The 27,145-nt window shown below is 42.7% G+C and overlaps 1 protein-coding gene across 1 annotated transcript; it reads right to left on the minus strand.

Annotated features, from left to right (window-relative positions):
- Positions 1-1,017: 1,017 nt before the first annotated feature.
- Positions 1,018-26,310, minus strand: nectin4a (nectin cell adhesion molecule 4a). Its single transcript, XM_080792758.1, has 11 exons — positions 25,788-26,310; positions 18,333-18,530; positions 16,472-16,639; positions 14,783-15,061; positions 13,368-13,485; positions 8,507-8,661; positions 6,654-6,819; positions 6,422-6,497; positions 5,032-5,091; positions 1,758-1,958; positions 1,018-1,631 (listed from the first exon to the last, which is right to left on the minus strand). The coding sequence occupies exons 1-11, from the start codon at positions 25,843-25,845 to the stop codon at positions 1,200-1,202; spliced, it is 1,911 nt and encodes a 636-aa protein (XP_080648884.1). The 5' UTR covers positions 25,846-26,310; the 3' UTR covers positions 1,018-1,199.
- Between the last annotated feature and the right edge of the window lie 835 nt (positions 26,311-27,145).

Raw genomic sequence — 27,145 nt, forward strand, 5'->3', positions numbered from 1 at the left:
ATTCTTATCAACATTGTAAATCATAAAACAGTCCGCACACCAATTTCCGCTCCCAAATATATCTTTCACTCAAGTAAAATATATATTTGGGAGCGGAAATTGGTGTGCGGACTCTTTACATTTTTGAACTATCACAGTTTTTGATTCGGGCGCCCAGCCTAATAGGTTTTAGATGTGCGTGTTTGTTGCCCATCATAAAACGGTGACATCCAAAATTGCATATATTTGCATATAATGTACAAATTTACATTGTAGTCAAATGACTACATGTGTGCAGTTGCACGTAATGCATGTCCTGGCAGGGATCGAAGAGGAAGTCTTTTTGTTTTTAGCCCAACAGATAAGAACTGTCTGAGTGCTCGGGGGCTAATGCACAACAGGAGAAGTAGAAAGGGGCCACGGTGGGGTTGGCGGTATGGAGGTGTAGTTCGTGAGAGAGGAGGAGAGCACGACAGTGTGGTTGGTTCGGACAAGTCAGTCCAGTCACACACCAGACCAGTTCCACCGTCCAGCACACACACACACACACACATCCTGCTGAATGAGGGATCCGGCCCTTAAACGTTGCAGTTTATAACTGGAGGAGGCACCGTATGTGCATTAACAGCACTTTGGTCGCGAGCAGCAGCATATTCGAGGCCTAAAAGTTCTCATGGTGGACCACAAAGCGTCATACAGTTACAGGCTGAAGACAGGCTGGCCCCCCTGGCAGTCACTATGGCCCCTTTTCTCATAACCAGCCCCCGGTTCTTATAGGTTCATTATGAATTTAGTGGGCAAAACCATACCTATGTTAAATTGTTGGGTCAATATAAGTAAATGAATACATGATGAAAACCCTTCCACTGTAGTAGCTTTTTCATATTTTCAAAAACTTGTAATACAATAACTCGCTTTGTGTAAGTAATCAACTGGAGAAGTTTCATGGTGATAACTATTAATTACGTTATTACCTATTCACCTATTGTGAATGTATATACTGTAGGTGGAAATAACAAAGCTACTCCTATAAACAAATTTAATATAGGTATGGTTTTGCCCACTCAATTCGTAATTAACGTTCCAATTTTGGGGCTCTGGCTCATGGATTAAGAACCGGGCTGGTTCAACGCTGGTGAAAAAGGGGCCTATACAGTATGCCTTGCTTGGACCCCCACCACCCCCCAAAAGTCTCACATCTGCTCCTCTGGCTGTTGGTGCTAAACGATCTGAGCCTTGTGGATGAGGGATGCATGGGCACTGATGGAGATGGGGCTCGGTCGGGGTTTGGGTGATGGCCTCAGGGTGCCGTTCACCGGCTGAAAGCGGGGGTTGAGCGCGTCTGACATCTGGCTGTTGGTGTCACTGTTCTGGTCGTCGATGGCTCGCCCGCGGCTCGCGGGTCTCGTCAGACCCCCCAGGCCCTCATCCTCCTCGTCGTCATCGTCATCTTCATCGTCCGTCACGGGAGGGTAGCTGCAGCTGAGCGGAGAGCTCTGCTGGTTCCTGTTGCTGAGGCTCCCAGCTCGCAGGATGCTGTCCTCCATGCTAGGGGCCATCAGCGGGCTGCTGTTCAGGGGCCTCAGCAGCTCGGTGGAGTGCACTACCGGGAAGGGAGTGGGCATGAGAGGCGGGTGGAGGCGGTTCTCCTGCTGGGAAACAGTTAGTAAGTAGGTGAAGTGTGCGTGGAAGTATGCATACTGATTCAAGTGAGAGGTACTTCGACTGGCATGCATCATGTTTCAAGCACCGACATGCCTGCACAACAAGACACGTACCAGTGACATGGTGCTGTTGCGCACATATGACTCCACTCTGAGTCTGCTCTCCTCGTCCCTCTCCATGGCCCGGTCTCTCGTCCTCCGTGAGCCGTTGTGGATAACAGGTCGGCCCAGGTAGTCCAGCATGGGCCCTCCCCCTCCTCCGCCACGCCCCCCGCACGACAGAGTGGAGCGGCTGTCTCGACAGCGAGCCTGCTCCTGTCGGCCAAGGGAACAAACATGGATGGCACCGAGAGAGAGAGAGAACAATTAAACCACAGACCAGTGAGTTCACAAGTACGTTTTCATTTCAAGGACTCCCCCCAGAACTCTGAGGGTGTAAACAAAATCCATTCATACACTCTCTGGCCCCTTTTCCACCAAAATAACTTTCGTTCTAGAACTGGTTATAATCAGTAGTTCTCAAAGTGGGGTTTTCCACATGAACCCTGCTATTTATGGGTTGAATCAGCGGGGTGGGAGCGGCTATATCTTTGGGAGAGTTTTTGTTCTGTTTTGTCCTGTGTGGATGTACTGTTGTATTGTTTGTGTAGCCTAATGTATGTATTGTATGTACTGTTCATTTGTGTTGAGGACCCCCTCTAAAATGAGATGAGGCATCTCAAGGGGATTATCCTTTCAATAAAGGTATATAGGGTCCGGGGATCCCCAGGGGTCCTTGAGGGGGTTCCAGGGTGTCCCCAGCTAAATGATAGTTATACGTTTCATTTTACCCTCAAGAGTTAAAGATCTATTCCATCCATTTGGTTGCCAACTCTCCCTCATTTAGCTGGGGACCACCTGGGAACCCCCTCAAGGACCACTGGTGGTCCGGGAACCACCGTTTGAAAACCACTGGGTTACATCATTTCCCAACAGCCTCATCAATAACAGCAAACAAGCCAAGGGTGTTTGTTCTGTATGCCAAGTACTTTACGGGAATCCCGTATCTCATCATAACGTCTAAGAAAATATGCATTCGTTTTGCTCGGAGGAATTAATCAACATCTTTGAGGCAAACGACACCCACAAGGGCAGAGGAGAGGAAATCAGCACAAAGTAAGCTAACAAATGATAAAGATAGAATTATACTTATTGCTATGTGGCGGGAAAAAACTTGCTCATCGTTTTTGTCATTTCGTCATTTTTTTTCAAATCTTCAAAAATGATGAAAAACGGCGCGCTATAGTATGCCGTACGATATGGGCTATAGCCCATGGTCCAAAATGATGAGAAACGAGGCTAACTTTTTTTTTCAAAATTTCAAAAAACATGGGCTATAACCCATCGTTTTTGTCATTTCGTCATTTTTTTCAAATCTTCAAAAATGATGAAAAACGGCGCGCTATAGTATGCCGTACGATATGGGCTATAGCCCATGGTCCAAAATGATGAGAAACGAGGCTAACTTTTTTTTTCAAAATTTCAAAAAACATGGGCTATAACCCATCGTTTTTGTCATTTCGTCATTTTTTTTCAAATCTTCAAAAATGATGAAAAACGGCGCGCTATAGTATGCCGTACGATATGGGCTATAGCCCATGGTCCAAAATGATGAGAAACGAGGCTAACTTTTTTTTCAAAATTTCAAAAAACATGGGCTATAACCCATCGTTTTTGTCATTTCGTCATTTTTTTTCAAATCTTCAAAAATGATGAAAAACGGCGCGCTATAGTATGCCGTACGATATGGGCTATAGCCCATGGTCCAAAATGATGAGAAACGAGGCTAACTTTTTTTTTCAAAATTTCAAAAAACATGGGCTATAACCCATCGTTTTTGTCATTTCGTCATTTTTTTCAAATCTTCAAAAATGATGAAAAACGGCGCGCTATAGTATGCCGTACGATATGGGCTATAGCCCATGGTCCAAAATGATGAGAAACGAGGCTAACTTTTTTTTTCAAAATTTCAAAAAACATGGGCTATAAACAGTGTACCCCATGAGTCAAGGAACATGTGGAAACAAGTGCCATGAATTTTGGCCAAACAAAGCATGAGTTATGACTGTTCAAAGGTTTCATTTTCAAACAATTGCTATAGCGCCCCCATTTGGCCAATTAGAGTAAGACTGCTTTCAGTGCTATTTGGCATGACCCTCTATTATAGTGTAAAGTGACATAAGCATATGACGCTGCATGCATGTATTATAGGCAGAAGAAGAATTTTCACAAACCAGCAATTTTCATTGGCTCATAAAAACTTCATTTTTTTCACTTTTTCACAAAATGTACTACGACTTTTTGTCCGTATAGGTCCAAAGTTCACGTGTAGAAGTTTTCGTGCATTTTGATCAAAGATCCTGGGAGGAGATACATTTGAACTGTTTTTCATATAATTCAAAATGGCAGGGTCAGAGGTCAAAAGTCAGAGCACGAAAGTTGTTCATGAGCTATGAGCACGTTCAAAGTTTGCATTTTCAATTGAGTGCTATAGCGCCACCCTTTGGCCAATGGTCATGGGCTTCGCATAGTCACCGTTTGGCATGGCCCAGTACCAGATTCCCGTGTTTTGCGCAAACCGACTGCACGGTTCAGCCAGAAGTTCTATTTTTGGCGGAAGGAGAAGAAGGAGAAGAAGGAGGAGAAGAAGAAGGAGAAGAATAAAAACACAAAAACAATAAGTGACCAGGACTTCTTGGTCCCTTAATGAAAATGAATGTCATGAAACCTTTACGTGTTATTATTGCTACGTATGTGAAATGCCCTACATTTTATATGGTATCATCGTTATTGTTTTATGTGAAATGCACTGCTATATTATTATTATTACAAATGCTGAAAGAGTTGCTTGCAGATCTCAGAACGTACCCTCCTGGCATCGGGCCAGAAAAGCCTGAGTTGGCGAAGACGGCGGCGGCGGGCCAGCACGCAGTGTTGTTTTTGGCAGCAAATTTAGATTTGTTTCAGTCTATAGTCTCTTGAATGGCTTCCATTTAGTTTTAGTCACATTTTAGTCGACTAAATATCATAAGATTTTAGTCGACTAAATCTACAGTTGACTAAAATGAATTTTGAACCAAGCAACCAATGCAACCAAGTGTAAAATTACTTATTATATACTGGATCTCTTGTCCACTAGTCCCTTCCAAACATTTTAGTCTAGTTTTTATTGTTGACGAAATTGTCAATATATTTAGTCTTAGTTTTAGTCATCGTAGCTTAGTTTTCATTTAGTTTCCATTTAGTTTTCATCAGTGGAAAAAGTTAGTCGACGAACATTTTTCGTCTTAGTTTTAGTCGACGAAATCAACACTGATGCAGGCAGTGATAGACAGATTCTGAGACTGACCCCAAGCGAAGACAGGCTGGTCCGCAGGGTTCCCTCCACTCTCAGAGGAATGTTTTCCTCCTGCAATTTAAGGAAAATACTAGAGTCAGTAGGCTAGAACACATATGGGTAAATTCACTTTAATTTAAGGAAAACACTATAAGTAGGCTAGAACACATATGGGTAAATTCACTTTAATTTAAGGAAAACACTAGAGTCAGTAGGCTAGAACACATATGGGTAAATTCACTTTAATTTAAGGAAAACACTAGAGTCAGTAGGCTAGAACACATATGGGTAAATTCACTTTAATTTAAGGAAAAGACTAGAGTCAATAGGCTAGAACACATATGGGTAAATTCACTTTAATTTAAGGAAAAGACTAGAGTCAATAGGCTAGAACACATATGGGTAAATTCACTTTAATTTAAGGAAAAGACTAGAGTCAGTAGGCTAGAACACATATGGGTAAATTCACTTTAATTTAAGGAAAAGACTAGAGTCAGTAGGCTAGAACACATATGGGTAAATTCACTTTAATTTAAGGAAAAGACTAGAGTCAGTAGGCTAGAACACATATGGGTAAATTCACTTTAATTTAAGGAAAAGACTAGAGTCAGTAGGCTAGAACACATATGGGTAAATTCACTTTCCACAACACTGCCACTCAGGTGTGGAACGCCTTGCCCCCTTCCCTCAAAACAAGCAAAATCACTGGTTTCCTTTAAAAAAGGACTGACAATGTACCAGTCACTGTCAGCAGGTCAAAGGAAGAGAAGATGATTATAGTCCCACAACTCTATCCCCCCCCCCCCTCCAATTAATTTCTATTCCAACCTGTACATAGATTTAATGTTTTTTTAAGATATCTCAATTGTTGTTATTGTTATTGTGAATGAATGCATGGGACCCGAATGGAAACAAGGTCTTTCTTTGGTGCTGTCCTTTTGGACCAAATTGTGCTTTACTGTACCCTGTACGGTTTGCATCTTATACAGCATGTTATGTAGACAGCATAAGTGCATTGTATGTAGTCATAGTACATATGTATAGCATAGTAGTATAGATGTATAGCTTATATGTATAGTTTCATTATAGATATTCCACTGTTACTTTCTTAGCTTACGCAATCGCATGTTTCATGATAAATGTTTTTATGTGATGTATTCCCATGCTTTTTTGTTCTTGCTTAATGTAAGTCGCTCTGGATTAAGAGCGTCTGCTAAATGCCTAAATTGTAAATTGTATTGTCTAATAAATTATCAATCAATCAAATGGTCCGTGGAACCGACAAGGAGAAACAATGAAGTCTTATTTATGAATGGAAGTGATGGACTACCAGATCAGCTCTTCAAGTATGACTTATTTGGTACAGTCTGGAATTTGAACAGAAGAAAGCAATAACACTGACCACTCCTCTGGCATCGGTGCTGACAGAGTTAATTCTCCTGAAGGACGTTTGTCTTGATAGAGTGCTTATCTCCTCCCTGGGAGAGACGGAGCGAGACAGACAAGAAAAAAAGCAGAACAAAATGTGAGACCAGGAATACATACAACAACGTATCAAATCAGACGGCGCTAAATATGCCATTAGTAGGGGGGTTTGAGAACCACTGATATATGCGGTGGTGAAAGCAGCGTACCTCTTCTCCGTGAGCTCCCGCGTGAGTCTCTTGTTCTTGCTCTTGTGGTGACACGTGACGGCGATGGCGATGACCAGCATCATGAGCAGGAGGCCGCCGGCCGCCGCCGCCACAATGATGATCATCAGACTGTCCATGACCATCTCCTGCGTCCTTGGCGGCAGCTCTGTGGGGGGACATGTAGACGGAAAGAGACGAGACACGTGGAATAAAGCAGGTGTTCTCAAACCTTTTCATGTCAAGGACCCCCCAAATTGACATTTATGATTTGTCAGCCTGCGACCTCCCATTTGTACGCCTCTAGCAGTGTTTTTCAACCGTTTTCATTCCAAGGACCCCCAGTTTGACGTGCATTAAGCTACGGACGCCCATTTACTTTTTATTTTTTAAGATTAGTTTTTGGCTTTTGTGCCTTTATTGATAGTTACAGTGAAGACGGACAGAAAAGAGGGAGGGAGAGACATGCAGCAAAGGTAGTCATGACTGGGACTCGAACACGCGACGCACTGTCAGGCCAGAGCCTATAATATAGGCTCTGGCCTGACAGTGCGTCGCACTATGTGGCATGTGCCTGGACCACTAGGCCTATAGGACGCTGATTTAACGGCATTTCTATCTCTGGGACCCCAATTTATATTTTAATTTAACTTTGAGAGTCTACAAATGGTACATTTCCTAACTTCCCCGGACCCGACTTTGAGAACCACTGGAATAAAGCAAAACTATCTCTCGTGACTGAAAATGTAACGATGATGATGTTTTGTGTTATCATTCTAAACATAATTGTGCTGCTGTTTTGAGACCATTCATGTTTATGGAATAGGTTTCTGCACATTTATTCCATAACTATTTTGACTACTTCACATATTCTTTAATCTTAAAATAACACAAGCTCACACCACGTCGTTTCAGCATGTTGTGAGCTTGTAGATCTTCTATTTTCAGCATGCAAAGTGTAAAATGACTTGTGTCTTTTACTTAAACTGGATCTCTTGTCCACTTGTCCCTTAGTTCCAAACATTTTAGTCTAGTTTTTATTTGTTGACGAAATTGTCAATATATTTAGTCTCAGTTTTAGTCATCATAGCTTAGTTTTCATTTCGTTTTTGTCAGTGAAAAATGTAGTCGATGAACATGTTTCGTCATAGTATTAGTCGACGAAATCAACACTGTTAGGAGGTCAGGTTAGGAATGACTTGGAATGTTCTGTTCTTCGCAGGATGGGACTTACAGTAACAGGAGGAAGTGGGTAACATTGTTCCACCCGGGGCTATCTATGATGATGTGGACGTCAATATTGGGATTAGCAACATTTGATTAGGTTCATTATCTGTTAAGACTCAAATGTTAAGACTCAAATAGATTATGACAAATGACCTAATGGTTCAAGAAGGTTGGTGGGTTACTATACCGGTACAAGAACAAAAAAAATTGTACAAATGTAAACTAATTTAATTGACCCATAAGGTTACACTCTTATAGTTATATTAACAGTAAGGTTTTACTGTGTACTTAGGTAGGAATTGGTAAGTAGTTAATTGGTAAGTAGGCATGGATGTAAATGGGTAGGCTAGATCAAATATTAAGTTGGCACGCACATGGATAAAGGTACACAGCAAAGTGTTACACTTAAGTGTTGAGTTAACTCTGGGCGTGTAAAACAATCTTTACACACTCATAGAGTTAAATTATGGGACCGTTTTGACACACTCAGAGTTAAGTGAACACTCTGACTCTGGACCTTAGCCGTGAAGCAAGTACATAAATACATACACAAAACACACTATGCAAACAAAGCATTATGTATGGCGTGGCTCGTGTTGTCACGTGACGTCTGCCTCACTGTCACCTACCAGCCACGGTGACCTCCGTCTCGGCTCTCCCCACGCCGACCTCATTCTTCGCCTCACATTTGTAGAGGCCAGTGTCTGACAGGCTCAGGGGACGCCCAAACTCCAGCGTCCCGTTAGGGTGTGGGATCACACCCTCCGGTAAGTCCTTGCCCTCTCTGCTCGAAGCAAAAAAAACACATGTACACATATAGCCATTATGGTATGGTTTCAATTAGCATGTGTACATACTGTACATACATTCTGGGTTGGCTATAATTAGAATATGGGCTAGAACTAGGACTGAATGTCGTCGCCTTCTTAAACTAAGTCATTTTCTTTAAGGTTTTCAGTAGAAAAAATATATATCCAAAACTAACCTATATGAAAAACGTTTATAAAAAACTATGACTATTTAAATTAAAATAGCTATTAGTTATGTAACATAAGAGGATTAAATAGAATAATATATGATTAAACCTTAGACTTTTGCCACTTTAAAACCATAGAATTAGGCCAGACAATTGCCTATTTTGCCTATTAAGTCACACTCTTGAGGTATTCTTTTTTTACCAAAAAGGAGCAGGATCAGCATGATCCTTTTCAACTTTGGCGATTTTACCAGAGGTGGCCAATGTCATGGGGAGCTGACTAACTTATAGGCAAAAATAAACAACTCAACAAATGACTTAGGCTGTTAGTTTAAGAAGGTCATGATGTGTAATTAAACATATACTGCATCCGGAATACAATAAAATGCCACAGTAACCCTATAGAATTCATTGCATATACTGTGGAGTGTCACTATATGGTATATTCTATACCTGGCATTGCAGCACTGAGAAAACTGTTGCGCCTTTCTTCGTCCTTTTTTTCTCTTTAAACTTGACTACGGTAGCGGTGGTCTCAAAAACATAAAGGAACTTTGACAGGAAAAGACTCGCTCACCGTATAAACAAAGAAGTAAAACTCCTTAGACTTGAGACTTAGAAAAATAAATTTTCTTTTATTTTAAGATGCTGTGCTCATGGTGCTCTGTGCTCATGGTGAGATTAAAAAGCAAAACGTTTTCGGTCCTCAGACCTTCGTCAGTGCTATGGTTTTTTACAGACAAAGAAACTTGCTTTTAAACAGCTTCCAAATAATACAGCTCAGGTGCTGTGCATTACTAATTGGTGACATCACCAGATTGTGGGCGTGGACATGACAGAAGAGATAAATATACAAAATCAAAGTTATATATGAAACAAAAATATTGCATACATCACATGTTGACAGACTTATATAATCACTTTTTGAATATAGCTTTTTACTCTATAGGTAGCACTGGAGGGAGAGATCTTCATTCAAGCCACCTGGATTGACAGACTTTAAATAAAAAATCCATCTAGATTCAGTTTGGAGGAGTTTGGTGTCTAAATCACCCCCTCTTCTAGATTTCTTAACTTGATCAATAACTGTGTAAGACAGATCTGCTATGGAGTGACCGGCTTCATTGAAGTGTCTGGCGACAGGAGATTTGATGTCCTTGCGTCTGATGGCACTCATGTGTTCTATGATGCGTGTGCGGACTGCCCTGGATGTTTTGCCTACGTACTGCAGATTACATTTACATGTAATCATGTAGACTACATTGGCATTACCTGGCATTGCAACAGCACAGACAGACATCAGATTGTTGGCGTCAAAATTAAACATGACACACTTCAGAAAATGAAATGTGACTGACTACCGTACCCTGGCCTACAGGTATGGAGTTAGTTAAGAGAGAGTCCTCAGAGTTCAACACAGATGACTTCACTGTGATAGGATTATTTGCATCAGAGTTTGTTGAGCCCCTATGAGGCTGTATATACCAACAGGAAAGAGGAGACATCGTTTTTACATGTCAAAGATTCACTGCGTGATAAGACCACCAACACATCGACACTATCTTCTTCCTCTTACTTCCTTTGCCTCGGTTCACTAACTCCTCTCGTACAACCGGCCAAACTATACAAGTTCACCTCCCACTTGTTTTCTTTTTGGGCAATTAGAGCGTGGCCTAAACAGTTACCATTTAAACCTTACTTAAAAAATAAACTAGCATAAAATAACAAGCTTCTGAGCTTGTAGATCTGCTATTTCCACACGTAAAAACCAATTAAGAATAAAAAATGTGGCTAAATGTAATGTCATGCCCAAAACAGGGATGCCAGGTTGGAAGTTGTTAATTAATGTATGGTTGCAGACAGGAAAACAAGTGTCATCTCTAAACGTATATGACAGGGGTTTGACACCCACGCCCACTTGCCCGAAAAGTTAATCACATTAATGTTAAATCAAATCGATAACTGCCGAGTGGCGACAGTAACTTTTTGAAAGTCTGAATGAGGTACTACTTGTAAAACGGTATCATTGTTTGGTCTTTCATGAATGACCAATATTTAATGAAGACTGTTGCTTCCCCATTCAAATTTGCCCGTCGGGCAACCTAAAAGCAAACTTCACTTGCCCCAAAGTCTTATTTATTGCCACGGGCAGCCGCTAGTGTCAACTCCTGTAGGACGATGGATGGCCGGCGTTGATTAAGATGCACTCAGTGCCAACGTAAGGTCAGATTCATTGTACAAAAACAAATGTCAGAGTTGGAGAAAATATGCATAAAAGAATAGAATTTAGAGGTTAAAACCGGACGCTAGGGGGTGGAAAATGTCAATACTGCTGGGCCTGGCTGGGACCCCAAATGACGCCCCAGCAGCACTCTCCCCTTTCTGTCTCCTGTGCCCCCACTACCATTTCTCTCCCCCCCCCTCTCTCTCTCCCTCGTGTGAAACTGTCTCCTCCATGCAAGCTGCAACATGACACCGTGACACCAGCTATTACTTCACCTGCTGCTTCCCGCCGACAAAGCCAACAGGTTTGCCCACAGCCACTGCCTTGTGTGTGTGTGTGTGTGTGTGTGTGTGTGTGTGTGTGTGTGTGTGTGTGTGTGTGTGTGTGTGTGTGTGCGTACGTGCGTGCGTGCGCGAAGTGAGTGTTTGAGCATGGAGAGTGACTGACTGCTTGTAATGAATGGTTTGAAAACCAACCATACATTAATAAGAAGAAGTTGGATTTGCGCGTGTGCGTTGCGTAAAATAGTGTGTGAGTAGTGAGTAGTACAAGTGCCGGACCTGTGCTTTTCGCTTGAGTATGCTTGTGTGCTTGCGTACCTGGCGTGCGTCTGGTTAAGCTTTTTATTTACTCACAAACCCTCCTTTCTCAAGGTGTGTATGTACTGTATAAGCTGCTATGACTAATGGTTTAAGATCAGGTGGCAAATACCACCAACCTCCTCATCTGGCAATAACAGCACCCTCACCTCACCATAGGTTCCACACTGACTGTAGGCAAATCACCAAAGGTTAGACAGCCTCTTTACAGTCCCCTTTAGCCCGCCACTGGGTGAAGAATTTCCCCCTCGGGCCTAACTGTCTGTTCTCATAAGTAGACGACTGCCAATTGTCGAGAACCATTTTCCCTGGCTCTCCTTTCGAACGTGCCACACCCTGGGAATACTTTAATCCAGCAAGCAGAATGGCTTCCATGCAGTTGTCACCGGGTGACTCAGGCAGACAGCCACAAAAATCTCAAGTCAGCCCCTCCTCAGCACTCAGCAGTGTACGGCCCGGGCAGTAATGTGACAGATGTCAGTTTCCATTAGAAGACAAATAATCTGTGCGTCATCGTCGTTGCTAAAATAAGCATAAACAAGTGGAGCATAAACAAGTTCATATGGCATAGAATTAATGTCATGTCATGTATAGAATACAGTACAGTATAGTCAACCAGTTAGAAATGACTCAAATCCAACATCACTGGAAAAGTCCCACGTAAACAATTCATCGACGACCAAGCAATACCTCTAGTCTAGTGGCATCCATTTGACATCCATTTCTGGGTCATCAGGGCCCACTTGAAAATCTCGACAGGACTGTCAGGACCGCCGACTATGCTGTAAAGTAGTCGTCAGCTTAACTTAACCAACCTTGGCCATTCGGCTGCCGTGTTAAGTGGTCAGATGGGTGGGCAACGTGTATTTTCAGAGCATGTTTAATCGATCGTGTTCTGGCTTAACAAGATCGCGTTCCAGCTTGGATCAATGGAACTATAACAGATCGATATCACAACGAAATCTCCCCTTTTCAACGTTTTACAGAAAACATACCACCAATAACAAATATATGTGTTGTAATCTGATCGCCCATGGCTGTGTACTTGTACGTGAGAGCACAGTGTACTTGATAATGTATTGTGTACTGACTGAACTGTAGCATACTTTATAGTTAGCTACTGGAGACATCTCAGACAGCAAGGTCAGCTTGCTGTAGTTAGCGGTTGTTATGTCTCAAGTGTTGTGTCACGTCATTAGGATCCAGCTATATATTTCCAGTATGTGTGTAATACATACTGGAAATGAACCTTTAGCGTGATACTGTCTCGTGTCGCGTTATTGTTCTCCCGGGCCCGTCGACCGCCGCCGCCGCACCAAGGTATACTTCAACCGGATCGTCACACACCACCCAGCCGGCACACACTACCTGTCTGTCAAACCAGACGAGGGTCCAGTACTTTTACAACAATATGAGATAAGCTCCAAAACAAAATAACCATATCCAAATAACAAATATTTGCCTGAGACTCTGAGCAATACTAAATATCTACTGTAAACAACATGAATGATAGGATAATAAATAAATAGGGCATGTGCACGCGTGCGTCTGTAGGAAAGGAACCAATAGGGAGAACCGAAATAAAATTATTTGAACCCATTTAGGGTTAGGGAAATTCTAAAAAATATATTTTTGTCCTACATCAGTGGTTCTCAGGCAGGCAGGCAGACAGACAGACAGAGAGGTCGTACCTGGTCCAGGTGAAACTCTGCGGTGTGGGGTTTCCTCTGCTCGCACACCTCAGAGCAGCGTGCTCCAGGCCCACGTACCACTTATTGCTGAAGCCACTTACGTCTGCGTCCGGAGGGTCTGGCAGACAAATAAGAATCGAGTTGCATTAACTATAGACACAGATAGAACACAGTGATATGCAACAATGTTTGTTAATACTTGAAGAGATTTTTCTTTACTATTTTCAAAAACCAAGATAGGGCCCCCTATGTTCCTATGTTCAGTAACAGGGTCTTCTGATATATTTAGTAAACTAACAATCCATTTCAGATCAGGATACTGATTTAGATCTAATCCAAGATCTTTATCCAATACATACGTATTACGTAGGTGTATACGGGAGGTTAGAACACTATTAAAACCAAGGGCAATATTTCCATGCGGATATTTGTGGTGCAGCTCATCTGTCTGTTGACAGATGATGATAAAGATAGGACTTGTGTGTCTGTCTCTGTCTGCGTGCGTGCGTGCGTGCGTGTGTGTGTGTGTGTGTGTGTGTGTGTGTGTGTGTGTGTGTGTCTGCGTGCGTGCGTGTGTGTGTGTGTGTGTGTGTGTACACATACAGTATAGACCATGTTTGCAGTAGTTGTTTTACAAACCAACTGAAAGGCCCCAGGAAGTGTAATGATGTTGTAGGACATGAGAGCGTCTTGTTCTCAAACAGTGGGTGTGGAGTCTGAGGAGCCATTTGTGGGTTGCAGACAAATATTTGTGGTAAATGTAGTAAATATTCCTTGTTTTGTTAGTTTAGGTTTTTTTTTCTATAATTACAAATTATTAATTAATTCAAATTATGGCATGAGCTTTTCAGCATGACTTGTGTCTTTTACCTATACTGGATGTCTTGTCCACTAGTCACACTTAGTGTTAGTCATAGTATTAGTCAAATAAATCCACACTGCTCCTGACAGCATGGCTAGTACTCACAGTGCACCACCAGCCCTGTTGCTGATCCTAGATCTGTACTAACATCCCTCCTGACGTACTCACAGTGCACCACCAGCCCTGTTCCTGATCCTAGATCTGTACTAACATCCCTCCTGACGTACTCACAGTGCACCACCAGCCCTGTTGCTGATCCTAGATCTGTACTAACATCCCTCCTGACGTACTCACAGTGCACCACCAGCCCTGTTCCTGATCCTAGATCTGTACTAACATCCCTCCTGACATACTCACAGTGCACCACCAGCCCTGTTGCTGATCCTAGATCTGTACTAACATCCCTCCTGACGTACTCGCAGTGCACCACCAGCCCTGTTGCTGATCCTAGATCTGTACTAACATCCCTCCTGACGTACTCACAGTGCACCACCAGCCCTGTTGCTGATCCTAGATCTGTATTCTGTACTAACATCCCTCCTGACGTACTCACAGTGCACCACCAGCCTGTTGCTGATCCTGCGGGGGGTGTCGTGGGTGGGGTGCCACACCAGGCAGTCCAGCTTCTTGCCGTTCATGCTGCGCAGCGGGTGCAGCGAGTACTGGGAGCTGACCGAGCCGCCCTCCGACGTGCGGTTGCTGGCCTTGCCGTTGAGCTCCGTGTCCCAGGAGAGGCGGGGCGTCGGGCGGGCCATGGCGCGGCAGGTGGCGGCCACGCGGAATTCCTGGCCCTCCGTCATCACCACGTGGTCCAGGTTGGCGATGGGTACGGCTGCATGGGGTCAAAGGTTGAATTAAGAGGCGCCACACAGTGAGACTGTCCACAATCCGTGGCTTAGTTATTAAATATTTTTGGTGTTAGCATTATGTTATGCTTTAGCTATTGAAAGATAACAGATCTACAAGCTACGAGCTTGTAGGTCTGCTATTTTTGAAAAATCGAAGAACCACTGACATAGAAACATAGCTTTTACAGAAAACTGTCAGCCTGTGTCAGGATGTAGAAGACATTTTTAGAATCTGATCTCAGGTCCTCCGGGGGTTGTGTACATTCATTCAGAATGGATTTAATGTTAGGGGCTCCATGGGGGCTCACCTGGAAAACATCAGCGCACATCACCATTATATAAATAAGGATAAAAAAGGTCCTTTATACAGCAGCTGGCCTGGGTTTTAATCCCACCCTGGGCCAGCTGCGGGATCCGGCTCTTCATTCCATGTTATCCTCCCTCCCTCCCTCTCTCCTCTCTCTCCACTGCCACTATCAAATAAAGGCATAAAATGGCCAATGTTGTGAAATGCTGAACAAAAAAAAAAAGCCCTGGCTGGACTGCATGGTAATGCAGTGGAGTTCTTTCAAAACAAAACTGTGTAGAGTAGCCCTCCCCTAATCAGAAACTGATTGAGCGGTAGATATTTGGTGTCCTAAATATAGCGTTGGGATCCTTCAGGATTTTAACGATTCTGGTGCTTTAACAATTCCCACTTAACGGTCTGATTCTTTAATGGTTCCGTTTAACGATTCTATAGGGCAGGGGTTCCCAAACTGTGGTTTGTGCACCCCTTGCGAACGCCTTAGGGGGTGCGTGACATAAGGGTAATGGCGGTTTTATGGTGTTATTTAACACAAACGGCAGCATCCTGTAAAACACTGTTGTAAGGAGATGAATAGAGCAGCTGCAGGAGTATACAGCAGCTACATGTCTTTCAGTGCAGTGACATTCTGTGATTATTTGCCATAATCATATAAAAAAATGTATAATTTTCAGCCAAATACAGTACATAATTTTCAGCCAAAAAGACTGAGCATTGGGGGGTGCGTCAGCTAGGTCAGGAGGTAACAGCGGGTGCACCGCCAATAAAGTGTGGGGACCGCTGCTATAGGGTGTTCCAAATGGTTCCCTAGATGTCTGTAACTCTGAGAGGGTAAAAATGGATCCAAGGGTCCCATTTTGTACCCTCAGAGTTATGAGGGTACTTGAAATGAAAAGGTTTGAGAACCATCACCAGTGGCGCGCTACGAGCTTGTAGGTCTGCTATTTTTGAAAAATCTTAAAAATATTTATTTCAGAAAACTGGAGGATTTAGAAGATCTTTTTTTAATTCCGAGGTCAGGCCTAAATGGGTTATATTTCCATGTTGATAGTTACTTTGAGTCAGTCATGGTGAGATGAACACTTACTGCGGACGGTGAGGGAGAGCTGCCTCTCGAAGCTCCCACTGGGGAAGATGCTGACGTGACACGTGTACCTGCCCTCGCTGGACACCTCCGTGTTCAGGATGACCAGAGACGAGTCCGCCGTGGGCTCGCCGCTTCTGAACCGCACGCGGTTCGACCAGGAGCCAAACGCTGCAGGCACGGGGGAGAGGGAGAGAGAGAGAGATGGAAGGAAACAGAGATGGAGAGAAAGACAAATGATGAGATTTAACTTTTATATTGTAATCAGCAAAAATAATTCAGTGTTTTTAATGGTATCTGCAGTCTTTTCAAGCATGCGATGATGCTGAAAAGCAAACTAAACATGAACAGGAGTTACACAGATGATACAAATTACAGCTCTGTTCCAATTTAGTGTGCAAGTGGTTCTCAAACCTTTTAATTTCAAGGACCCCCCATAACTCTGGGAGTGTACAAACATGCACAACAGCAGCACCCTGCTTAACACTGACTCTGTTTGACCAGAATGGAACAGAGCCTTCATTAGTATCATTAACACTGACTCTGTTTGACCAGAATGGAACAGAGCCTTCATTAGTATCATTAACACTGACTCTGTTTGACCAGAATGGAACAGAGCCTTCATTAGTATCATTAACACTGACTCTGTTTGACCAGAATGGAACAGAGCCTTCATTAGTATCATTAACACTGACTCTGTTTGACCAGAATGGAACAGAGCCTTCATTAGTATCATTAACACTGACTCTGTTTGACCAGAATGGAACAGAGCCTTCATTAGTATCATTAACACTGACTCTGTTTGACCAGAATGGAACAGAGCCTTCATTAGTATCATTAACACTGACTCTGTTTGACCAGAATGGAACAGAGCCTCCATTAGTATCATTAACACTGACTCTGTCTGACGTAGAATGGAACAGAGCCTTCATTAGTATCATTAACACTGACTCTGTTTGACCAGAATGGAACAGAGCCTTCATTAGTATCATTAACACTGACTCTGTTTGACCAGAATGGAACAGAGCCTTCATTAGTATCATTAACACTGACTCTGTTTGACCAGAATGGAACAGAGCCTGCCCTTCATTAGTATCATTAACACTGACTCTGTTTGACCAGAATGGAACAGAGCCTTCATTAGTATCATTAACACTGACTCTGTCTGACGTAGAATGGAACAGAGCCTTCATTAGTATCATTAACACTGACTCTGTTTTACCAGAATGGAACAGAGCCTTCATTAGTATCAGTGGTAACACCTGAAGGAAGTACTGTATGGGTGTGTGCAAAGAGCCCATTCCGTAAAGACAGTAGCCTATAGAGGCTACCAGTGTTGTTTTTGGCAGCAAATTTTGATTTTAGTCATAGTCTCTTGAATAGTATTCATTTAGTTTTAGTCACATTTCAGTCACCTGGAATGTTTTAGTGTTAGTCTAGTTTCAGTCGACTAAATAGCATACGATTTTACTCGACTAAATCTACAGTTGATTTAGTCGAAACAAAATGTATTTTGGCGGGCCTTGATGGTGTCGTAATGACTGTTTATACACTTGCTGAAAATAGCCGATCTACAAGCCAACAACGTGTCGCGCTGCGTTGTGAGCTTGTAGATCGGCTATTTTCAGCATGCAACTAATTGTAAAATGACTTACAGTGGACTCTCCACTATAGTCCCTTCCTAACATTTTAGTCTAGTTTTTATTTGTGGACGAAATTGTCAGTATATATAGTCTTAGTTTTAGTCATCATAGCTTAGTTTTCATTTAGTTTCCATTTAGTTTTCGCCAGTGGAAAAATGTAGTCGACGAACATTTCTCGTTTTAGTTTTAGTCGACGAAATCAACACTGGAGGCTACTGTACCCGTCTGGCCAGCGGTGTGGTGCGCTGCGATGATCTGCTCCTTCTGGCCGTCGGCTCTCTCCTTGTACCAGGTGACCTGCACCACCGTCTCCCCGGGGTCCACTTGGTAGCGGCACGGCAGGGTGGTCTCCTCCTCCGCCACGCACAGCATGGAGTGGTTGGGAGGGGGCTCCACGAAGTCCCCCCGCGCCCGCCTGACTGTTGGGGTTGGAGGACAAGCGAATAGACAGACAAGACATTATTAGACCTTAGTCTCCCTGTGTGACCGTGCGTGACTGTATGGTTGGAGGACAATAATATAAGGATAATATAATATATTCAAAAATGTACCACACATTTTCACAATTTTTCAAAAATAGAAGATCTATGAGCTTGTAGATCTGCTATTTGTCAATAGCTAAAGTATAACAATGCTTAAAACACCAAAAAGGGGTTCCCGTTCAGAATGGGTTAAAATAAGATGGCATGAGACAGACGTTAGGCGGCACAGAGAGGCGGGCAGCATACCGAGACAGCCATTATAATGGAGGCCGGAGAGAGATATATTTATTTACGCTGTAGTAGGAGGATGGTGATGAAATGATCAACCACATGTTCAGGTGAACTGTAGTACACTCAGTGTGCAACCTGTTCCTCCAGGCACTCCTTACAGGCTACGTATCCAGCCAGCAACCATGTTAACTCACTATTCTTTCAATATTTTTTTTAGGTCTATTTAGTTTTTATTAACCCATTTTGACCCGAGATCAGATTCTAAAAATGTCTTCTACATCCTGACAGTTTTCTGGAAAAGCTATGTTTCTATGTCAGTCAGCTAAAGCATAACATAATGCTAACACCAAAAGGGGTTCCCGCCCAAAATGGGTCAACTCACTATTCTTCCAATATGTTTAAGTCTATTTAGTTTTTATTAAGTACTATTTATAATTACAATTATTCATTATTATTCTATCGTCATTGTGAAGTTGCCCGAACGGCCAAGGCTCCAAGAATCGACAGGCCAAGAATGTAGATCTTTTTTGGTATTTTATTTACCTCAAAACACAGAGTGACCGACCCAGGCTGGATTTGACTGTGCAGGCAAAAATAATACTTCACGAATAAAGACTTACAATACACTTTCAAATAACAGAAAGTAAGAAAACACTTGACAACTCAACTAAGGAAAAACAACAAAACAAGAACTTAAGAAACTGAAAACAGGCTATGCCTTCCTGGCCCTGCCAGCTCTCCCCTGGAGTTGTCTCCTTTGTTAGTCTCAAGCTAAACTGATTCCCTCCCAAACATTTCCACAAGCCTCCCTTATGTACCAGGTGAGACCCCACCCACAATGATTAGTAATTGGACCAATCTACTCAAACCAGGTAAACCATGACCCATGAGTTAGACCAACTATACAATTACACATTTAGAGTCTGAATGTTTTCCAAGGCATCACATCACACAAAACAATTACAATAGAATTAGGCAACACAGATAAGGGTATATGATGCTACACATGGCCACCTCTCCAAGGAGCTTGATGACAGTCAATTAATGGAAGCATCTGTGCAGTGTGTGTTTGTCATGACCAGTTTTATATTGTGGAGTCTTCTAGGGTCGCATTCTCACCAGAGAGCTTTGCTGCGATTAAAACGAATCCTGCTGCGCATTTTCAGAAAGTGCGCTTCGTTTGGCAGGTGTGAAGGCTCTTTCGAATCCTAATGCGCAACAAAGAACCGCATTTTACTCCGAGCAAAAACGGGGGTTTCGCTTCGCTTCCAATCGCGCTTGACTACGATTCGGTGCAGGTGTGAATGCAATCCGCAGCAAATACAGGAAATGAAGCAAACATACGTCAGGCGGGTGAGGAGCTGAACACAGTTGGAGACGGAGAAGGCATATTTTACGCAGCGCAAAGATGTCCCGTTACCGTGGATAGACGTGGTCGAATGAGGAGAGTGGAGACTGAAGCCCTGATCGAAATGAGGACGAGTACATTAATCAATTGCTTAAGAAAACACAAACACTGCAGTGCAGTGTAATAGTATTATAGCCTACAGAATATTCTGTCTGTCTGTGCGTGCCGTAAACATGGAGTGCTGTCACTGCGTGGGGACTAGTGGGGAGTAGGAACTTTCATCTCGATAAACTTGTAAACATTTTGCGCTGCTGTCTGTTATATCAGTGCGCTCAGCGCTGTGCCTCCATGCCCAAAAGAACAGTGCGTGCGTGGCTGCGTGCTTATAGTGAGAGAGCGAGAGAGGGGGGGGCAGTCCCAGACCGTCGGCACGACACATAATGCACGTTATGAGTATAATTATCACCATAGATTTATCATTTCACTGTGTAGGCTAGTTTATGAATGTAACACATTGATAAAGGTCCCCCTGCTGCGTTTCCAATTGCTGCGGATCATGACAGTGTGAAGGCAAACCGTAGCCAATTAAATATGCAAGAATCCCATTTCTCCTCCCATACGCATTCGAGTCTACCGAAGTATTAGGTGAGAATGCGACCCTAGTGTCTATAGGGCACGGGTTGCCCCGTGACAGTCATTAAAAATGAGTTCCCAAATGAGTTGAGTTCCCAAAAGTGATCAGGATAACATTTACAGTAGGCCAACAATACAGGAACTCTTCAAGCTAAACAAAGTATTCAAAACCTCTGGTACAAAATATAATATTTCTTTTTTTAAATAGCATATGTAGCCTACTCTGGTAACCTTCCAAGGAGACAATTTTTCATCGGTTTTGATCTGTTTTGTGTTTAAAGACACTACAAAGGCTTTCCTTTAGTCCATTCATTGCTGTGAATTCAGTTGCATTGCACTGTTAATGTGACAAAAATGGTGCGGCTTTCACTTTGATAAACATTAACCACTGTAATCTGCTCTCTACTTATTTCATTTGGCTTTGGTTTACCCGTGCATGTGTTTTACCAACATCATTGGCACGAAGGTACAAATGCTTCGGTCCTGACCGCATTCCTGTTGTGCCAATAATAATGGTAAAGCACACCAGCTTGTGTAATATTGCTTAATTAAAGATTCCCTCACTGAAGACAGATGCCAGAGTTCTCAGTTGCATTATCAAAAACAACAGAATGTACATAGTATATTTTGAGACACAAACCCGGGGAGATTTACTTTAATGGTAGTGTAAGTGATTTTCTTTGGTTAAAATATCCTGTTACAATTAAAGCTCCATAGTGTGATATTACTCATTGCTATAGTATATAGTGTTTGTTCAGTAACAGGAGTCTCCACGTCTCTCCAGCTTTTCATTAAACAGAAAAGGCATAGAGAATGCAGTCATGATACAGATTAAACAAGTGGAATTGTAAGTGATGACACAGAGAAATGAGCAGACAAAATTGGAACTGGAACAATAAATAGCTACTCTCACCTGATTGGCTGAAATGTTGTCACCTATCTGAAAATGTATTTTCTAAAGAGCTGGAGAGACCTCTGTCACTGAACAAACACTCTATAGTCTATAGCAATGATTACTATCAGAATATAGGTTAAGCTTATAACAACAAATCTTTTTGTTATAACCAAAAAAACACGGGTCCCTCAATCGCTTTCTGTTCAAACCTCAACTGATATTCAAAACCTTTTTGGACAATTCCTGCCATAATGACATGATGCCCCAAATAGAGAGAGACACAAGTGTGAAGATTTTCAATAAATGCCGGTGTCATGGTGGCACTAACTAGGCCAAAATTATTTAGATGCCTGTATTAAATAAATACTGCTGGTTTTGAGACGGGGTCGAGAAGTGACAGAAAGGGAACTTAGGAAGTGGAATTCGATGGGCCCACTAAAGAAAGAAAGGAGGGGAGAGAAAACATGATGGTGTCTCCCAAAAAAACAAGATCTCAGCTGACTAGAGGTTGGAGCTACAGTATGTCGCTGAACTAGTTGCCCTAGATAAGACTTCAAAGCAATTCCAGACAAGAAACAGAGGAAGCTAATGTGTCTGGACAGCAGGACACAATCCACAAACATGTGCTTGTTTATTAGTTACCTGCCCCAGGTAACAAACGGGTCATAAAATGAGACAACATACACACGCACAGACACAAAGCGTGACACTGTCTGTCACCCTGTAACATATACCACTCACACACGCAATGTTAACAACACTAATCTGTGTCTCTATTCCACGCTCTCTCTCTCTCTCTCTCCCTCTTTGTGTTTACAGATCAAATTAGCCTACATGTTTGATGTAGACACCATGTGACATTTTAGCTTCTACTGTCCCGCAGCAGTTGTCATGCATTGTTTGCGGACGCATGCATGAAACAAATATACAGTCAGTCACATCGAGTTGATCGAGTGTGTTGCTCAGAGCCTCAGCCATCGCCTCAAAAAGTCTAATATCTCCCCTGTTGGGATATCCCAAATAGTGGTTAAAATATTGGACTTTAACGCGGGAGACCAGAGTTTGAATACCGGGTGTTCCATGAGCAACATTTGATGGCCATCAAACTACAGCATTTATTAATTGACTTCCCTTTGGCGCCAAGCTAAAACAAACGGAAACAAAAGTGTGAAGGAAGCGACACAGCGTTATACAGTACGTGGGTGGTGGGACAAAATACCACCAAAATCCAACATCAGGCAAATTGGACACCGTTCACTGTTGACATTTAAGATTAAAAATTATTCTTAATTGGAGGTATAATTTCCAAAGCTCTTAATTCCTCAATGAGTTACAGATACTGTACGCAATTTTACAAGGAGGCGGAAATTACAGGTCAGGCCAGAGGGGCCTTCGATCGTCAGACCCGATGAAGGCCCCCTCTAAGACAGTAAGTAGGTTGAAGTGGCTTTATTGGTAGTATCAGCCCAGTAAGGGACGAGGGAGCCAGTCTGTGACCTGCCCTCTAATTGTTGCTAGGCAGGATAAGCTACACTACACTGTGGCAAGCATCCAGTAGAGTGAAAAGGAGGACAAAGACATTTTTGAATAAAAACGTCACTCTGGCACACGTGTGTGATTGCCTAAAACATGGACTGTGTGTGTCTATGTGCAATATACCAGTTTATACCACACACACACACACACACACACACACACACACACACACACTTCATGTACATCACAGGCATTTGGGCAGGCATGTACACACGCAAGCGTACACACACACAAGCAACGTGATGCAACAGTCCATATAGTCCGGCAGCCGAGGAAATTTGGTATATACCGTAGTCTTTTTTATTGGCCTAAAATATTGTCTATATACATACATTCATGAATCCACTTGCTGACCGGCTGTCACTATTGGGCAATTCTTTTTATAGGGGTTTCTTGTGACATCCTATGGGAGGCAAAGATGTCCAAAATGTCAAACGTTCCTTTTGCTTTAAGTAGCATCACTAGCATGTGACGTGTCAAACTAGGGGGTTTTCATGATTCTGAATCCATTCCAAGCATTAGTTTTGCACAAAATACACTCCTTGGGCTAAAAACAGCCGTAGCCATTTGCCCAAAATGTGCTGACCTCATCACATTTGTCATGATTGCAATGGTCGTTTTTTCCCAATTTTGTCAGCTGCCAGACTAAGAGTATTTCCAATTGTCAGTACTTTTTCCTTCTACTGTACTTTTTAATCCACTACCATTATTTGAAAATGTTAGTAGTTACTTTGTCGATTTAGAATATTATTTAAAAAAAACATACACTAACCACTTCAGTCCTATACTTTGGCTATTTTATAAGATTTGTACCATGTAAAATGGGACATTCTGCATGACGGAGTATACTTTCTCTTTTTGGTACTTTAAGTGCATTTTGATGCCAATACTTATAATAATACTAATGGATTACATTTTTATAGCACTTTTCTATGCACTACGTGCTTACTCAAAGCGCTTTACAATGGACCATTCATTCATACATTGGGAGGTGAAGCGGCGAACAGTCACTTCCCACATTCACACACCAAAGGTGGCAACTACTGGAGGGCAAGATGGGGTTCAGTGTCTTGCCCAAGGACACTTCGACATGTGGACAGGAGGAGCCGGGATTCGATCCGCCAACCCATGGATCATTGGACGACCTGCTCTACAACCTCCTGAGCCACAGCCGCCCCTAGCTCTGGTCCATTAGCCTATAATGCTTCGATTAGAGCTATGGACCAGAGCTAAGCCGCCCCTATACTTTTGTACTTCGACTCGACGTAAAGTAAATTTCGAATTCCAGACTTTTACTTTGCAACAGTCGTATTTCTACATGGTGGTATTGATACTCAAGTAAAACACATTCAGTACTTCTTCTATGTGAGAAACAAACGCTTGCTGAACCGAAGCCTGTCAACACACAGGACGTGAATCATACGTTGTTACTGTCAGTAGAATCAGTGTGTCCTGCAGACAGACAACAGGTGTGTTTTTCCACCTCAGGAGTGCGTGTGAGTGAGTGTGTGTGTGTGTGTGTGAGGGTGTTACCCTGAGGTTTCTAAACCTATCATGGAATCTGCCTGTACTGCATTACTGGAATAACGCAGAGACAGCAGCTTATTTTCATAATAGTACCGACGGAGCTTCTCTCTCATCTCTCACACAACACACGGTACAGGTTGACCCTTTTTATTACCTCTGCCGTGGTGGAAATGGCTACAGGCACAACACACTCGCATGCTCCCCTCTCCCCCAGATCAGGTGTATGGGCTTATACAATAGAGTTAGACGGTACATTACACATACATCACGGATTGACACTATCACTGTCATCGCATGTACAGTACACACTTCCCACTGAGCAAGATGTCTGTCTAAAATTTGGTTATAATTGGTCTGAATTAAAAAATGAAAGTTTAGCTTAGACATGGTTTTATTAAACGTCTATTAGGCAAAACAAAAGCTCAGTGGGTTACTTATACACACACAAAAGAAGAGTATGATTGCCTTAAACATAGACTGTGTCTCTATGTGTAATATGTGTCATACTACCACACACACACACACAGTCCATTTACACACTGTATATGAATTGCACACGCACCTCAGGCACAGGCATGTGCGCACAGACACATGCACGCACGCACATGAACACACACACACACGCGCTACACTATGTAGTCACTGTGAATCACGAACGGGTGTGAGGGAAATTGATCAACAGCAACCAGTTTTTCCTGAAATATCAGACAGCCTCTTAAGTGTTTTCTTTCTTTCTTTCTTTCTCTCTCCCTTTTTTTGGACTCCGTCCCAGTGAAGACAACTCTTGTAAATGTTGGCCACCTGCCCAGCTAGGCTTCAGAGAGCTTTGATGAAAATAATATTTGTTGAAGTTTTTACATTTTCAACATGTCTGTCTATTCTGCAATTAACTCTCACCTCGAAAATGTGTCTGAACCACCAGAAGTTATCAGTTAACATACAATTATATTCAGTAAATGTATACAGTATACGCACATAGATCATATATATTTGTATTATTTTTTAAATTAATGTTGGCACTCACCTAAACTCCAAAGGGCCAGCAGCAGACACAGTGACAGGCCGTTCGCCAGAGATGTCATTCTCCTCCCAGTTCTGTCCTGTCGTGCCACCAACTGGACGCTGAGACAGCAGAACGGTGTACGAGGTGGGACCACTTCTCTACTGGAGGAAACTGTTCAATTCAAGGCATTGGTCCAAGCAACATCACATAGAGAAAAGACAAAACCGGCAAACAACAACTGCAGCCCACTTTATGGTGGGGAATAATTCCCTGTCAAGACGGCAGGTAGAAAAGAAACTGTTCCGTTTCTGATTCAGTTATTGACTCACACACCCTCATCCACTATAAGCACATCCTTGACGATTAGAGGCTAAGTCTAAGTTGAAGTGTCCTTCAGAAAAAAGAAGTGTGATGAAAAACAGTCTCTGCCCTAGCTTGAAAAAAGTTGTAATCCTTTGGTATGTTTCTTATTGTTTTGTCAAAGTGACAACACAATATGTGTTTTTGCTAAGCAGTCAAAGAAGGTGCAGCTACCTGCTCGGGATACACCTGTCGCAAGTCACCTCTATGCTCCCTCCCCTCTCACATGAGCGCACACACGCTCACACACACGCGCACACACACACACACACACACACACACACACACACCACTCTCCCTCTCTTGAAAGTTGCCTTTCCTGTTTGGTTGAAGCAACATGACAGTTATTTTCTCGTCTTTACATGCTCTGGCAGAGGCAGGTGAGGCGACGACAGACGGCATGGGATCTGGTTTTAACAAACAAGAATAAATATCACGTTTCATGAAAGGGATAAAAAGGTTTATGGGTTTAAAAAGGAACACGTGTGCAGAGCTAATTGTATATTGGGGTAATATTACTCTTTATAAATTTTCATCCCACGATCTTGTAATGCATTTTTCACCCGGTGTCAATTGTCTACTGTAATCCCGGGCTCTACACTCCCTCTGCCAACCTGGGGAGAGCAACGGACTGACCTCATGCTTCCTTCAATGCATAAGGAGTCCAAGCCGCTTCTTTTCACCCGACAGGGTGGGGGAGTTTCCCCGTTTGCGCGTGGAAGGAACACGTTATTCCAACCAGTTCCTTTCCCCTCCATCAGCTGACCAGGGGGAGGCAGTTTAGAGGCCAGCATTGTATACAGTATATTTGGGGCATTAAACATACTAGCATTTCATTTAAAGACATATTTCTTATATTACAAATATTGTTGGTGCCAGTGCAGACCATGATCGTCTCGTATCTCTCTCCCCTTAACCCATTTTGGTGTTAGCATTATGTTATGCTTTAGCTATTGAAAAATAGCAGATCTACCGAGTGGCGCGCTACGAGCTTGTAGGTCTGCTATTTTTTTTAAACC

The sequence above is a fragment of the Protomyctophum bolini genome (assembly GCF_963924005.1).
Source record: "Protomyctophum bolini genome assembly, chromosome: 20".
Lineage (NCBI taxonomy): Eukaryota > Metazoa > Chordata > Actinopteri > Myctophiformes > Myctophidae > Protomyctophum > Protomyctophum bolini.